We start from the raw sequence: 16,399 nt of genomic DNA on the forward strand, positions 1-16,399 counted from the left end.
TCTGACATACCAATGTAAAAATAACAAAACAAAAATGGAATGTTCCTGCCGCGGCTGGGCTGCACAACTGGCGCTCACTTGCCGGCATGTCCATACGTAACCAAAACAAATAATCAAACGCACACCGTGAAAAACACCACGCACAGTGGGCACTAACCACTGGAGCCAGCCCAGTGCCATGTGCATATATATTCTAATTTTATATATATACTTATTATTCAGACACGTGTGAACCATCTGTGAACACACCGCTTCAGTTCCCATGTTCTTTGCCTGCTACTGAAATAACATCCCCAAACCACCATCGTTATGTGACCGCGGGCAAAAAAAAAATGCGCCCAAACGCACCGGCCTTTGCCGAGCCGAAGCCCAAGTCTCCCGCGCTGGCACTGAAGTTGGCGAAGTTGGCGGAGGCGACAGAGGGAGCGGCGAAGGGGTCTCCGCCCAGCTCCCCCAGCAGGTCCACGTGGGATGCCTTTTTGTTCGTCTGCAGCTGAGGGTGGGACTGTGGCCTGCCCACAGCTGGGGACTGGAGTGGACCCGCAGCACCGACACAACCCCCAGGCAAAGCACGTTAACAAAACAACAAAAAACACACCACCGTTGTTATTGTTACTATCTGTAGATTACAATGAAAGTGCGAAATTTGTTCATTTACTGCAGTATTCGAAGGCGGTCTATGGCAAAATATCCCGGAATGCACCCAATCTCGTCAGATCTCGGAAGCCAAGCAGGTTTGCGACCGGACAGCACTTGGTTGGGTGACCACGGTACATGGCAGGATGTTATAGGCTGCTTCAAGTACCCACACTAAGCAGAAAGAAGAGGCATGGTCTAACAACCCCCATGATCGACACGGTGTACAGATGCTTCAATCCAGTATCGGATTTTTTAAAGAGCTGCACATTATTTACGTAATTATATCTCTCGTGGACACTTTTGCTCCTCGGATTTTGTGCAATGTGTTCGCCGATATTCCGCCGTATTATCATACTGCTGTGAGGCTGCACGCTGCAGGAAGACTGATTCCACTGGGGGGGGGGGGGAGGGGGAAACGCATGCAAAAGTTCACAATTATTCGCGATATCCATGCACCGCCTCCCGTGCCTGTATTTTGCGACTCGCGTGTGAAATAGTTACATTTCTCTTCCCCAGTATCCTGAGCCCACCCGGCCTGCAAACAAGCGACGCGCGTCAGTCATGCCTGTCGCAAACGCCTTTCGTCGCTCGGCGATCGTGCGCCAAATTACGCCCACGAAGCATGGCATCCCGCCCACCCGCATTTCTGGGCAACACCTCGAGCAAACATGCCGCCTATCCACATAGCTCTGGACCGGCCTGGGTACACTGTCATTTCACAAGGCCACGTCTCTTGTGCTGTCCAACCAGAGATGGTTTGGTGGGTGGGATGGGCGAGTGGTTGGTACAAGGTACACAGCCTTGCCAGGTGGCTTAGTGGCTGGATGGTTGGGAGGGCGATTGCTTGGGTGGCTGGGTAGCTGGGTGGCTGGGTAGCTGGGTGGCTGGGTAGCTGCTTGGGTGGATTTCTGGGATTATGGGTGGGTAGCTGGGAGGGTGGGTGGGTTGCTGGGTGGATAGGTGATTTGGTGGATGGGTCGGTGGATGGCCGAATGGCAAGCTGGTTAGTTGGGTAGCTGGATGGGTGGTTGGGCGAGGGGCTGTCGGGCTGGGAAGGTGGCTGGTATTGCTCAGTGGTTGGACGGGTGGGGGTGCACACAAAGGCGGATCATTGGAGTTTATTAGTAACAAATCGGCATTTTGCGACCCCCACTGCCACTGTGTAGCATATTATTAAGTGCCAGGGACTCTATCAGATGATAGGACAATAGTCCGAGTCCATAATTGGCAATAAGTAACGGCAAAGCAGTTATAAGTGACTCACAGAATTGTGCGCAGTTGCGTATACAGTACACGACTTCCCCGAAGGCATCAGCACCTTCAGCGAGCGCGATGCCGATCACACAACGCGGTTCGAATTCGACCCTCGATCGATGGCTGCGTCATCGCCAAACACGCATCTAGTAAAAAGCAAGGGACAAGTCCCTACTTACTAATAAGTCCTTACTTACTAACACGTCCTTACTTACTAACAACTCCTATCATTTTTCATAGCTCGAGGAGTTGCCCCCCCCCCCCCCACCTGAAAATCCTGGCTCCGTCATTGGGTGCTCAGGCGGCATGGCGTGGAAGGAGAGACGAGAATGCTCACGAGTCATTTGAATCCGACCTCCGCTTTGATGAACCAATTAGTTGAGCTTCCCAGAGTGTGCGCGTCCGGTGTGGCGAGGCGCTTTTATGCAACCTCCATGGGAACGCATCAATTATTGAGGCAACTGTGTAGGGTTTTATAGGCCAGCGTGGGCATCCCGAGGAAGTCTTTTGCTGGTTTTGAAAGTGCAGTCTTTGGCCGCTCCCTCCCTCCCTTCGCACACAAGTGGGCTACGGTTTCGCAACACTGCACTGTTGAGTACCTGCTTTATAACACACATATGCGTCAGATTTGAAAGTGCCCACGATACTAGGACGACATTTCAAACCTATTAGTCACGCATAACTTTCCCAAGGCTATGCAATTTCCCAATGTGCTGTGAGCATGAATGTATGGTCAGACCGGGCACGTTTATGCAGAAACTGTTAACAGCACATGCTTGAGATAGTGAACTATTTACACAGGATTTCAGTAATGGTTAGGGTTGAGTGAGGGGCAGTGTTTGTTTATGATCATAGTTGGGTTGTTCTGTTAGCTCTATTCAGGTAAATGATCGTGACTTTGTAGGGATTTTTTTTTATCAACAGATGGCTGAAGGTCATAATTGCAAAGTGGCCAGTGACCAAGAACACGACTAAGAGTAGAGCAGATAAGAGCACACTTCTTGAACCGAGCACAGTTACACAGCCTTGGGAAGAGACATGACGGGATGGAGCGCCCAGGTCTGAGCAGTGCGTGGATGGAAATGAGCAGAGACAATTGTGTTCTGCACGATGGAGGTTGAACACAGGACAACTGAAAAAGCAGTTAATCTGGTAGAACGAGTCCTTGAAACGGATGGAGGCACCAAAGCATGAAGTTCATGGGAACAATGACTGCGATAGTAACAATAAAACAATTTGACAAGGAATCGCCTGATAAAACGAAAACTGCTGCTGAATTACCAGACGTTATTGGCAAGGGCACTGCATATAAACTATGGGAAGGGGGAAACTGGTCCGGAGTTCGCTTGCTTAAACAGATGCTGCTTAAAAATACAGGTCTGCAAAGCTAATAATAGGCCGATGGACCAAGTAATTTTTTTGTTTACATGTGGAGACACACGAGGAGTTCTGCTTACATACCATTCTACCAATGACCAAGGAGTGGAATGCGTCCTACGGGACATCCACCGAGGAGATGGGAGCAATATGAAATCAGATCGGGTGCAGTCGCTGGATATACTGTCGCATCGCCGAATAGTAAGAGGCGGTGGGTAGCTTGACGAGGCCTTCACCCAGCAGCGGATCGGTCGCAGCCGACGCTTCCCCGAACGTGCCGCAGCCAAGGCGCGAGTTCGCGCATGGGAGAAGAGATGGGCTCGGCTAGTGCCACTGCTGCACGCGTGACAGCAGGCCTTCACCTGCGTCGGGGTGTGCTTGAGGCTGTCCGGCGTCGGCGTGAGGCGGCCGGCGATGGCCCGGAGGGGCCGCACCTCCGGCGTGCTGCTGCCACTGCTAGCCGACGAGCCCGACAGTGATGTGTGGGCGGCCGCCACTGCCGTCGCTCGGGCCTGCTCCGGTGGAACGAACCTGTCGGCGACGCAAGAGCCGCCCCCCCCCCCCACCACCACCACCGTCAGAAATGCACGGTTCACGGAGCCCGGAAAACTGAGAGGGCGATGGTCCCGGGTGTGCTGCCACATCAACCATTAATTACCCATGCATCTGGGTTCATCTCACAGCCGTATTGTTTTGCTGAACGGGCCTGCACTGCACAAATGGCCAGTTCCTTAATGCGTGGTTGCCAACCACTTGTGGTTTGTGGACCACTAGCGCTCCATATGGCTGTGAAAAGTGGACCGCGCAATTCTTGCAGGCTAAATGCAGCGGTCCGTAAAAAAGGTTTTTAAGGGTTCACAGGAATCTGTGGATCCAGAAAGTTGGGGAATTACCAAGTTAGTTTTTTTTGCATGTTGAAGGAAAACTGAAGGGCCACAAAAACAAACCCACACACAAAACCGTTTTCCTCTCGCACGACTCAATTCAGGTTTCTAGAGATAACGGATGATTAGAGTAAAATGATCTCCATATATAAAAGGCAAAGTTGTGAATGTGTGTCTGTTGAAAATGTTTAGCGTACTTCCCGACATGCAAACTTGAAATTTGCCATGTGGGTACTTTCCAGACTGGACACCATGCAACAATTATAAAAATACACATTTTATTTTGGGGGGGGGGGAGCTCAATAATGCATATATTTTTTGCACGGTAAGTGAGCTGTGACGTCAGATCTGTCACGTGACCCGCGCATGTGGAAGCGTTACACATTGTAGTGTAGCGGTTAGCGCGCTGCGCTACGAACCCGGCGACCCGAGTTCAATTCCCACTCACGGCCACCACCGGTGCCGATTATTTCAACCGGTCCTGAGCCTCCCCTAGGTCGACTCAGCCTCAAACGAGTAACTGGTGTGGTGTGTGAACATCGCCACTGGGGAGACAAAGGCGACCAGGCGTGGTGCTGGCCACCCACCCCCTCGTTCATAATAAAGGTTTTTGGGTTAGATCGCCTAAGTATCATAGTCGTAATCCTCCACCACCCGACACAGCCAGTAAGGTTTGTCACGTAAACAACGCGCCAATTAGTTACTACTTCAGCCCACCAGTGTGTTGGAGAGTAAATCCCCAACATTTAAAATTTGAATACGACATTTCACTGGTAATTACATCCAGCATCATCGGGCGATATTCCAGAAACGACACATTTATACTTAAGCGATCTAACCAAAAAAAACCTTAATTATGAATAATAAAGCCTACGAGTTAAACCGAGGATAAAATTAGTTCCACTTTGTGGGAAATTCAACAATGGTTCACCAATGGATAGGCTCGCCCCTGCCACGGCAATTTCCATAACTGGCTCGGCTGTAAATGGGCACTGCCTCAATGCTCATTTGAGCAGGAATTCACCAAAGTCTCAAAAAGAGTCCATGGGCCAGAGCAAAAAAAAGGTACCACCGAGGAGCATCTGAAATTAAACTGTAATGTATTTACACGGCTAATAATAAAGAGTTAATTATTTGATAACCCACCTCATTTAGAATGGTTATCACATAATTCACTATATAACACAATTGTTGTTCCTGGGTAGTAAGTGTTATTTCCTAATTGCAGAAAATGGCTATTATTCCCCACAAACTTTGCTTTTGTGACCAGGACTTTATGTGAACAAAAGACACAAATGCACATACTCGAATAGAACCAAAGAGCATGGATCCTTGCAGTCACGAAAGCTTCAAATCTAGAAAACAAATGCACATGTTTTCTCATTGAAAATAGGTAAATTTCAAAATATCACTGTCCTGGTCACAAAAGCAAAGTTTGTGGGGAATAATAGCCATTTTCTGTACTTTTGAGGCATAAGCAATTAGGAAATAACATTTACTACGCAGGAACAAATGTTTTTTTGTTACACAGTGTAATTCATTGTTGTTGACCACGTGATAAAATTGGAACCCGCTAAAGTTACACCACCTCGGGTGGTACCGACAAGTGACAAATATCTGGTCTGGGTACATCGACTCGAAGCAAGTCACAGGCTGGCTCTGGGCATGAATCAGCGCTGTATGTATGTTGAACTTCTTTCGCACCTTATGTAGCCAACCATACTTTTTGGAGGTGCGGGGAAAGGACAACTAAATAAATTAAAAACGCAGTTCAAAATAAATTATTTTCAATCTGGATTTAAAAGTGCAAAGCTCCAGTGGCTTCCTAATATCGGAAGGAAGAGCGTTCCAGATGGCCGCAGAAGTGCAACTGAAAACACACGATGCAGTGATCGTCTTTGTTCGACGGTGAGCCAAAAGCCGCCGCTGCGATGACCGGAGAGAATCAACACTGAGTGGCAGCAGTGCATACCATTTTCGCTTCTCATATTTGTCCTGTAGGAACTCCTTGGCCTTCTGGGGGTCCTTGAAGTCGGGCATAAGAGCAGAGCGCTCATTGTACAGTCCCATCCACATGTGCCGGCACACCTAGCACGACGAGACAACAAAAAACCGTTTAGGGCACGACGACACACAAGAGTGAACACGAACACATCATGCGACCAATTCTCAACTTTCCTGGATGCTCTTCTCAAAACCGTTTAAGTGCAGGCTTTTTTTCTTTTCATCTCTCACAGTCCTGTGATGTAACAATCTATCAAGCACCCACACACGAGCTGATTTCATTGCTCCACCCCCCCCCCCCCCCACGGATGTCTTCAGTGTGCCGTGGTTATGACTGACAGTTACATCGAAGTGTTTGATCCTGTGCTTAAAGCACATGCTGAGCCAAGTGGGCGGATGTTCATTTATTTATCTGTGCAAATTGTATGCGATTTTTATGCAATAATCAAATACATATTTTACATATTAATTATTTAGAAAGTTAATAGTGATTTACAGCTCTTTGTTAATTGACTGCAAGATGAAGGCCTCCCGATGCCGTTGGTCATGGGGGATCTTTGACCACACTTCACTATTCTGGTCAGTGCAGGTTAGTGAAGGGCAGACCTAAGAGCGGTGCAGGTATCGCTTGCTCAGAATCCACTTGCAACTGGTGTTATAGCCAGTCAGGAATGGATCTAAGGGCACTGGCTTCAGTGCATCGTGTGCTAACCACTGCACCACTGCTGTACCCAATATTGAAGATAAATTATATAAATTGTAGATTGTGCGACACAGCGGTGACCAAAGCTTCACTTTCACACTTCAGCCAAACAATTCATGTCGGATGAACTTGTCTAACTCGAATCCAAATTAAACTGCTATCTGAATTTGGCATGTGGGTGAGCGATAAAAAAAAAGTTAATTTTGTTTTGACAGATATGCCATTCAATACCCCTGATTAAAAGCTATCAGGTAAAACACACAAATTTTCGATAAATTAAAATTATCTTGCCCACGTCACTTCAATTCCGCGTAGGCCTGCCGAACATTTAGGAAGTGCTGACGTAGCAAACCGAGAGCAATGTTGTCGGAACCAGCTCGGTGTCCAAAGCCGTGGCTTGTCCTGGAACGATCGGACGTGTTTACAAAGTCATCACCGACGACCGCTAACCCCACAAGTTTCGTGGTAAGTTTACTATACAAGCTTTGCTTACCATCAGGGGAATACTGGAATGTACTTATTTACCAGCTGCTGAAGAAGTCATCATCTCGGTACCAAGCACTTCATATTGTTAAGGGAATACTGGAATGTTTTGTTTGACCACTGCTTAAGAGTGCACCGCAATAGCCAGCGTGTTCTATCTACGCAGGCAGCCACCATGGGATTTTAACAAGACACCGCTTCTCCTTGCCCGGCCTGTGGGGACTGGCTTCTGAATCCTTACACTCGTGCTTGTCAGCGAAACCATATCACAGCATTGTTGGTATAAAGGCGGACACGTGGCCCTTGGCAAATAATAGCAGAATAGATTCTCCCAAGTGGCCAAGGTCAGCCGCTGAGCTCCTGAAATCCAAAACTTGTTTCTTTAGTACATTTTAATTATTTGTTCTTTTGTCTTTGGTGAAGTTCAAAAGTAAAACAATACATATTTTTAATTAAGTTTGTCTGAAGAAAAACATTTGCTTGGTTATTTTCGAGCGATTTTGGCCAAAGTTACCTTGAAATTATATTTCAACATGGTGCCTCTTTCTACAAGGCATGCACTTCTTTTGAAGATGTATTGTTTATTTATGTGGCAGGGATGATATTAAGTAGTCAAAAGGAAAGTGTTCAATATTGATTTCATGATGCGCACACAATGATAACTGCACTTAATTTCATTTCATCGAGCGCTGATTAAACAAAATGCATGGATTAGGTAATTCTATCAGAGCAGTCTCTCCACCGCTTTATTAAACTCTTGTCTAAAGTACTGCCACGTTCGGATCGTAGTGTAAATGGTAGCAATCTTGTTTTGTAAATTACTTAAAATGTATTCTCTGCCAAGTTACTTGTATTATTATTCTTGTACTTCATAATTAACGTTTTTGGGTTAGATCACGTTATTTATAAATGTGTTGTACCCCTCCACCACCCGACACGGCCAAACAGCAAAAAATGTGTCACGTTTACAAAAGACAAATAGCTCAATACTTTAGCCCACCGGTGTGTTGAAGAGTGATTTAACATCATTTTCAATTTTTGAGAACGACGTTTGGCTGGTAATTCCATCCAGCATAAATCGGCCAATTTGCCAATTGCCCACACACTTTTTTGCTGCTTGGCCGTGTCGGGTGGTGGAGGGTTATGACACATTTATAAATAACGCGATCTAACCCAAAAACGTTTATTATTAATAATATTGGTCGCGAAAGCCTACGTGGTAAATTGTTCTACTTGTTAACCCAAGAAATCCTCACCAAGTCTCAATACTCTTTTTTCTGCCAGGTTTTCACAGTAAGAGGCCACGATCGCTATACTATTTCCAATTAAGTAATTTATGAGTGTATTTTTTTTATTTGGACCATGCCAGTGCCCAATAAGCCTATTCTTATTCTTTTCATATGACGACACGGGATATTTAACATCCACTGTGAAGCAGACTCTGAATATTTTCTGTTTAATATACTCGTGGTATTAATCGTGGCCTGAAGTGATAAACAGGCTACATGTCGTGTATTTTAATATTTCAAAACTTGGCAGAGAACAACACGAACTGGGACTATCGCGCAGAATTAGGCACAAGTGCCACATTCCTAGTGAGAAAATAAATAGAAATAAAAAATGTGCCCGTGTCTTTGAAATGACGCTCAGCACGTAAGTAACAGGAAAATAATAATAAAGCATCTTGCCACAGAGCAATTACTGGGTTGTAAATGTAGTCATACAAACATACCGAGGCCTGCTTAGTCATCGCACAAAAATTTCACCCAGGACGTCATTTGCTAACGCACGACTAACTCACGATGTGGTTCTCAATAACCTTTTTAATAACAATGACTTCATTTTAAGAGGTGGAACAGTGGCGCAGTGGTTAACAGCATTGTCCTATGAACCTGGCCACCCGAGTTCGACTCCGGGCCAAAGCCATAAACATTTCCTGGCCCACCCACTTCAGCAACCCTCACCACCCAGGGTGGTGAAGTATGGTTAAACAATCCCCAACGATTGACAGGGTAGGGGGAGGCCTTCATCCAGCGGCAGAATGACAAAACTTTGTACATGGAATCAGGACAAACATCCAATGTAGACACATTCAGTAGAACAGCCTGGGTGTGAGATGCATCCGGATGTAAGGGAGAATGTGGCAGCATCCCTGGGACCATAGCCCTCTTGGTTTTCCGGGGCCTCCGGCAATCGCGAGTTTCTCACGGGAACGGTCGCGTCGCGAGTTGGTACATTTTATTTAATTCATTTTAAAATAGTAGGTGGATGGGACAATTTTTTTTTTAAACCAAACCTCAAAAGCAACAGGATACAGAGGCAATCGTGGTGGTATTTTTGTCATCGAGATTTGCATAAGCAGCACATTTTTAATTCACGTCCGCTTTTCGAGAAAAAAAGGCACACGGCAGGGCTTTAGGATTGAACAGGAAGAGCCGCAGACAGCGAATTTCATACTGGAGGTCTGTGGCTGATCGACCCTTTCAACTAATGCCCCGGCGTTTTCTTATCTTTATGAGCAGAGCCAAAATTCAAGGTTTTTCTTTTTTTACCTGACCGATTACAATTCTCAATATAATGATTAACATTTTTTTTAAGTATCACAGTTAAACTTATCACACACATCATGCCCATGTGAATTTTAATGGTAATATGAGCAAACTCTAAACTGGTGTTTAGACATTCAGTGTCTCATCAGTTAAGAGAAAGGGCTTGTCTCGGACCCAGCTTTTTTAGAGGCACATCCACACCTGAGCGATCAGTTGCGTAACTTAATTACAGAGGCGTCCACATGTAAACAGGCCATTAAGTTGCACAATGTCGACAGTGATTTAAATTTGCAACAGATCACTCAGGTGTGGACCTGCCTTGAGAAATGTGTCCGAGTTCAACACAAAACTGCGTGCGCAAATTGCCCAGCTGCCCACGAATTTGTCATTCCAGTTGTATCGAACTAGGACCAATTTTTTATACAAAAAAGGTACATTTCTAAGAAACAGCTGGCAGTTAATCGGCATTGTATCAAGCAAGCCTGACTGCAAATGAGGCAATGAAGGTCAAAACCAGTCCAGAGTTTTGAACCAGAAGACCGTGTAGCCATTGGGATGTATAAAAAAAAATAAACTTTTCTGTGGAGAAAAAAATATTAGTTATTTATTTTGTTTTTAACATTCTCCAGAATTACACTGAATAAATATTTTGTATTTTATGGACAAGAGGCCACTGATATCTACCTCTGTAAGCAACTCATTGCCAAACACAAAGCGTTGCACTGCTCTGCGAGAATGGATACTTAAGGACATTACGCCGTTAGCATAACTGTGGTAAACTATCTTCTTTGGTTCTTTCGGTAAAGTCACGTAGAATGAGAATAAAATAATAAATTAATAAAATAGAATAACACAATGAAATTATCACGACGTTTCGGCCACAACACAAGCGGCCTTCATCAGGTGAAGGGACTGTCCTCCAGACCTGATGAAGGCCACTTGTGTTGTGGCCGAAACGTCGTGATAATTTTATTGTGTTATTCTATTTTATTAATTTATTATTTTATTCTCATTCTACGTGACTTTACCGAAAGAACCAAAGAAGATGAATCCTTGTGGTAAACTAGGTTGGGTGGCGGGGGGTTGGGCAAAAATTACAAACACGTTTTGAAATGTCCCAATGTTTTATACTGGGTTCTGAAATTACATAAATGATATTGTACTCAGAAAGGGTTAAAGACAATTTGTGCATGTTCCATTATGCTGGCTCCGTGAACCAGTTGTCATGGATTTACGAGCTCCACTTACAAAGCTTAGCCGAGCAAAGAGACTACTCTAGCGACACGCAAGCACTGAGTGTAAATGTCCAGCCGCCCATAGCTTTTAAACGAGCAGAGCTTGCAAGGCTGCTTTGTCAAACTCCAATTGTGTCCGTTCCAAGTGAATTGATTGATACAATTAGAAACCAGGCCGATGTCAGAGGAAGTGGGAGTAATGAATCAATGCAGCTTACACCGTGCACAAAATTGTTACAACAATCTTGTTTGGATCGCTGATAAACACACAGACGTGGGATGCTATGCCCGCGGCTGCGAAGCGTCGCTTCAGAGAACTTGCATCTCAATGTCCTCATTATAAAGCAATGTTTTGATGAATAACAATCAATGGTAGTCAGTGTTCGTTGAAAGACAAACTTTCAGGCTTCACATGTTATTGGTGGAAAATGATTTGCTCAGACATTGACATGAAGAGCTTCTGCCTTCAGCACACATTACTGCAATAACAAATCTGCAGAAGCCCCCTGAAGACTTCCTACTGTTGGCCAAAAACAACAGGGCTTCGCACACATCAATGCTTCGTTATATTTCACACTGTGACAGCACATGTTTGTGATGTAAACACACAGACATCCACCGCGTGTCTTGATCATTTGTTCTGGATAAGAATGCTTAACTGCTGCAGCTAATTCTTACCCACAAAACTGTGCTTGAAGATTCAAGTTTCCAACAGTGATGGGGGGGAAAAGCAATTAAATGTGAAACTGTGGACAGTCCTTTGATAGCAATGCTGGCAGCAAGTTATGGAGGTCAGAATTCACAACATTGATCGCACAACAAAGCTTAAGATCGTGTCCTCCGAACAATGGAAAATTCTGAGTGGCATCTGTAGCCTCCACCCAGTCTGCTTTCTTACCCACACTGTGACCTTTGATGAAATCGGCTTTGTCCTCCAACATAAACATTTTAAAATTATTATTTCACTTTGACTTTTTCCATTTTAATCCAAATGTGATATCGGCATCAAAGTATCCATTCGGAACGCGTCACAGAGCACTGTACCAACAACTGTAAAGATAACGTCCCGTGAAGGAGATACAACAGAACCACTTGTGAGATCGCCTCAATCGCCCTTTTTATCCACATACACCGGTACAAAACAGGTCCCTGCAGGGTGGGCTGGTAGAAGTTCGCAAATGAGATAATGTGACTTCCAAATGTTGGGTGCAATAAGACATATCAAGTCTCTGCGCTGTCTATTGCTGATTTTACACCCAACAGCACGAGATTTCACTTCGTTAAAGTATTGAAAGGGGACGGACAGACACATTAATCTATTGCAGGCTGGTACACTCAGTTTACAACTTCGTTCCTACCAGCATAAATGTTCATTGCATGGCAGTCAGAAACTTTTACATTTTCAGAGCTAGAATTTAACCAAATTAAGTGAAAAAAGCTATTGCAGGGCTGCACATTTGCCTACTCCTGTTTTCAAGGATGAGACCTTGAACTCAATAGGCTTGAGAATCCTCAATTAATCATGGGTGAATGAAACCCTGATTCAAACCATGGCCCCTCAAGTGTTGCCAGCTCAATGCTGACCCCTAAGACACCCATCCACCATCTAGTCCAGACATTTCAAATATAAGGGTGTTCAACCACTTTCCATGTCGAGTAAAAAAAAATGATATGCTGATGCAAGAAAGAACACACGTACCAGTTAGTCTCACTTGTGACATTAGCTTGCCATCTCTCACCTGGGTTTATACAAAGCAGTGCCTTTTAATATATTAGAACTGCGGTTGCAGTATGCCAAAGCATGCATCCCTTACCTCATTACCATTTTTTTGTAAAAATTCCACCTCCTGGTCAGTGAAGGTGGTCATGGAGATGGATTTAATCCTGTGCGGAGGGTTCAGACCCCGTCTGAAATAATAAACACGATCAACGAACCGACATTAGTGCAGTAAACATTTCCACGTCGCCAATACTCAATTGCCCATTACGTAATTGTCTGGACTGCGCCATTCATGTAACTTGAGCTTGCTGTTGTTGAAATATACTTGCCTCTCACGAGTGTGATAACAAAGCAAGTCAGTGACACCTTGTCATGCTTAGGGATATACAAAAATAATACAATTCTGCTTTTTAACTGACAATTTGTAAAGGTGGATCGTTAGACTGGCACCAAGGCAAGCACTGAATGTGCAACAATATTTACTTTAGTAGAAAGTTCAAATTTCTGCAACAAATTTCTAAGCAAACACACCCTGGGACTTTTCCCACGTAACTTTTACCGTACCTGCCAGTAGGCTTGAGATGTAAGGATGTGGTTAATTGGTTTCACTTCACGTTGTAAAACAACTGTACAGTTTCCGTGACACATTTCCATTATCGCACGCAACAATCCCAGACGCACAGTTATGTTTTGTTGCTTAATAAAAAAAAATCCTTTCTTTGGGCCTGGATATGGTTATGTCGTATAGAATGGCTATGACAGGACAATAGTAACAAATGCACCGCAATTGTAAACATTCAATTCCATCAACTCTCAGTATCATAAGCGGGTACAACATCTTCAACCGAGCATCCTTCCCATGAGAAATGATTGTGCATACTGTACGCACAACTATGCTCAAGGGCACAAAGAGGAGGACACAACCAAGGCAAACAGCTATGACACTGCATAAGATGGCCATGGGGACACAGCACCACGTATATTTAGAACCGGTAAGACAAAACTATTGGTTACCAGAGTCCCTGGGATTGCGCCACCATTCCATGTCAATATCTCCCCGTATCTGAATGGATCTTAAAAATGCTGTCTCAAAATAAGGAAAAGCAGCTTCCTCTACTTTGAATGCGTTGTGCTGCGTGTCCTGTTTAGTATATATTTATAAAAAAAAACATTGCTTATTTTTCTAGTTATATTCCTTTTGTTGTATGGGCGTCATGCCATGAAGACATTTCCATTCAGAAACTATTGCACCACACTGTGTCAAGAGGATGGCACTAGAGTGACGTCACTACAGCAAAGGCCTGTTTATCCACATTCGGCGCTCACCTTTCATTTGCCATACAAAGCCTGTTCAGCGCATGCCATTCAAACCGAATATTTAATCATCTGCGGCAGAATGAATTGAATTATGATTTTTTTTTGTTTAAGCCTGCAGTCGGCCGTTGGTGATCGGGGTTCCGAGTGAGGGCGAACTCGCTCGGTTTTTTAGAACCCCCCCCACCCATCACGGGTGACTGCGATCTGGATTCAAAGCGGGAGGATGTTCGGACATTGCCAGCTCAGCGTTTTGACCCACCCACCCCCATGAGCCACCCGGCGGCCACCCCTGAAGATCCAGCGTGTGCCGTTTAAAAAAAAAATAGAGTCGCATTTCCTGTCTCAGCGTGAGCTCGTGTCGTGCCCCGAGCTTGGTAATCTTGGTTGGGGTGGAGGGGGGGTTTCTCGCCTCCCTCCCCTCCCACAAATGCTGCATTCTAAAGAATGCCGCACGAATTCTGGAGCTGCTTTAGCCTCAGTGGTCATTGCGAAAGGGGGCATAAAAACAGAAAGCCAAGTCACCCGCACCCCCCCATGGCCCAAGCCACTCGAGCGTGCACAGTGCAGCAGCAGCATCATCAAGCCCATTAATAAATGGGCCTTTTGTGCCCCTATTGACAAATGTTCGGTTGTCCAGCCCTTGAGCAACGTAACATATAACATTTTATAAGGGCTGGGTCGCAAACGCTTGGGTGCGTTGTCCGTGTGCATATTTTCCAAAAGTGCGCGCGCGCACACAACACACGCGAACTTAAATGCAAACTGTTCCTCTCGCAGCAAATGAACGACAGTCCTTGTGGAATTGGAACACTCTGACCTCATGCACTGTACTGCGATCAACGCATTACCACAACAGAGTTCCACCACCATCGTCCATGCTCTAATCCACTGTTGGACGATGCCGTCCAAGAGCCGTCGTTACACTCCTTCACAATTCTGCGACGCTGTTAATCCACCTAGCCACCTACACATGAGCTATTTGCATGTTTCCAGCGGAAGTCCACTTGGGACGCATTCCATTCCTTGCTGGCCACTGCCGTAAATATTCTTGACCATGGGTCATCGCCACCCCCCTTTTCGAGCCGTGAGGTGTCCGAACCAAGCCCGTTTTTAACATTCTTCCGACGTTCGAATGGTGTCATTAAACCTCTCCCATCCGTGTGTGTTCATCACCATCATTAATGCGAAATTCAACGCCACAAAAAGCGTGTTCACACATCGACAAACGCTTATTTTCCCATCACCGTCATCAACCATCACCAAAACCACTCAAACACCAACACAACCACGACTAACCAACCAAAGATCCCCCGTATAGCCAACACGGACTGTTGGGACAAGTCATGTTAGCGAGCACCTATTAATGCCACGAGAATATTGTGGCCAGAAATCACGCCCGACCACCTTTGTCTCCCTATAGCATATTTACACCGAACCCGCTACTCACCTAGGAGTCGCATGACTGATGTTGGCCGGGAATAGAACTCCTGTCACCGGATTCGTAGCGTAGTGCGCGAACCACAACACTACCGCACACCACTTACCACCGCCACAATTAAAATCATCACCATCAGCTTAGCCACTTACCACCACCGCATCACCACAAACACAATCACCGCAACCACCCACTCCACTACCGACACTTAGCACCACAGCCACACGCAACACCATCACCACCCACTATGATCATCATCTTCAGCACCAACACCACCAATATTGCCAACACCACCAAAGCCATCACCACCAAAACCACCGTCACCGAAATTACCACAACCAAAACTACTATCTTCAACTATCACCACACAACCCTCACCAACATCACCACCACCACCACAAGCACTCACAAAATGCCGCTGCAAGTCGTGCACACGAAGCTGCCGATGGTCGTGTTGACGTAGGTGGGCCCCCGCTGGTCACACTCGAAGCATCGCCGGTTGTGTGTCAGGCTCGAGATCTCTCTCAGCACCTTGAGCTGCTTGTCCTCCTCCCCTCTCCTCCTCGCTGCCGCCGCTGCCGCCGCCATCGTGAGTGACTCTGCTGCTCGGCTTTGCCGCCGCCGCCACAGCCGCCGCCACCGGGGGGGGAAGGGCCCTGGGCAACCACCTCTTTACATCTCCTAGCTCGAACGCGCATCGCGACCAATGCGCGAGCGCGTATAGGGCGTCACGTGCAACGGCGTTCGCCAATCGCAACGCGAGTTTGGCTTATAAGGACTTGAAAATATAAATGTGCCC

General features: G+C 45.8%; 1 protein-coding gene across 3 annotated transcripts in view; it reads right to left on the reverse strand.

Moving 5' to 3' along the window:
• Positions 1-16,360, reverse strand: part of LOC116952502 (arf-GAP domain and FG repeat-containing protein 1-like) — a 41,421-nt gene extending 25,061 nt beyond the window's left edge. Inside the window, exons 1-5 of one of the 3 annotated variants that reach the window (XM_076074327.1) lie at positions 16,132-16,360; positions 12,943-13,036; positions 6,127-6,242; positions 3,633-3,801; positions 349-529 (exon numbers count right to left, since the gene is read on the reverse strand). In XM_076074327.1, coding sequence (XP_075930442.1) covers positions 349-529; positions 3,633-3,801; positions 6,127-6,242; positions 12,943-13,036; positions 16,132-16,298 — 727 coding nt within the window. In that variant the 5' untranslated portion in view covers positions 16,299-16,360. Of the gene's footprint in view, positions 1-348; positions 530-3,632; positions 3,802-6,126; positions 6,243-12,942; positions 13,037-16,009 lie in introns of all 3 variants that reach the window. The other 2 variants (XM_076074326.1, XM_076074328.1) reach the window with 2 other exon arrangements.
• Between the last annotated feature and the right edge of the window lie 39 nt (positions 16,361-16,399).

The sequence above is a fragment of the Petromyzon marinus genome, chromosome 47, assembly GCF_048934315.1.
Source record: "Petromyzon marinus isolate PM22_M1 ecotype Great Lakes invasive population chromosome 47, UKy_Petmar_22M1.pri1.0, whole genome shotgun sequence".
NCBI lineage: Eukaryota > Metazoa > Chordata > Hyperoartia > Petromyzontiformes > Petromyzontidae > Petromyzon > Petromyzon marinus.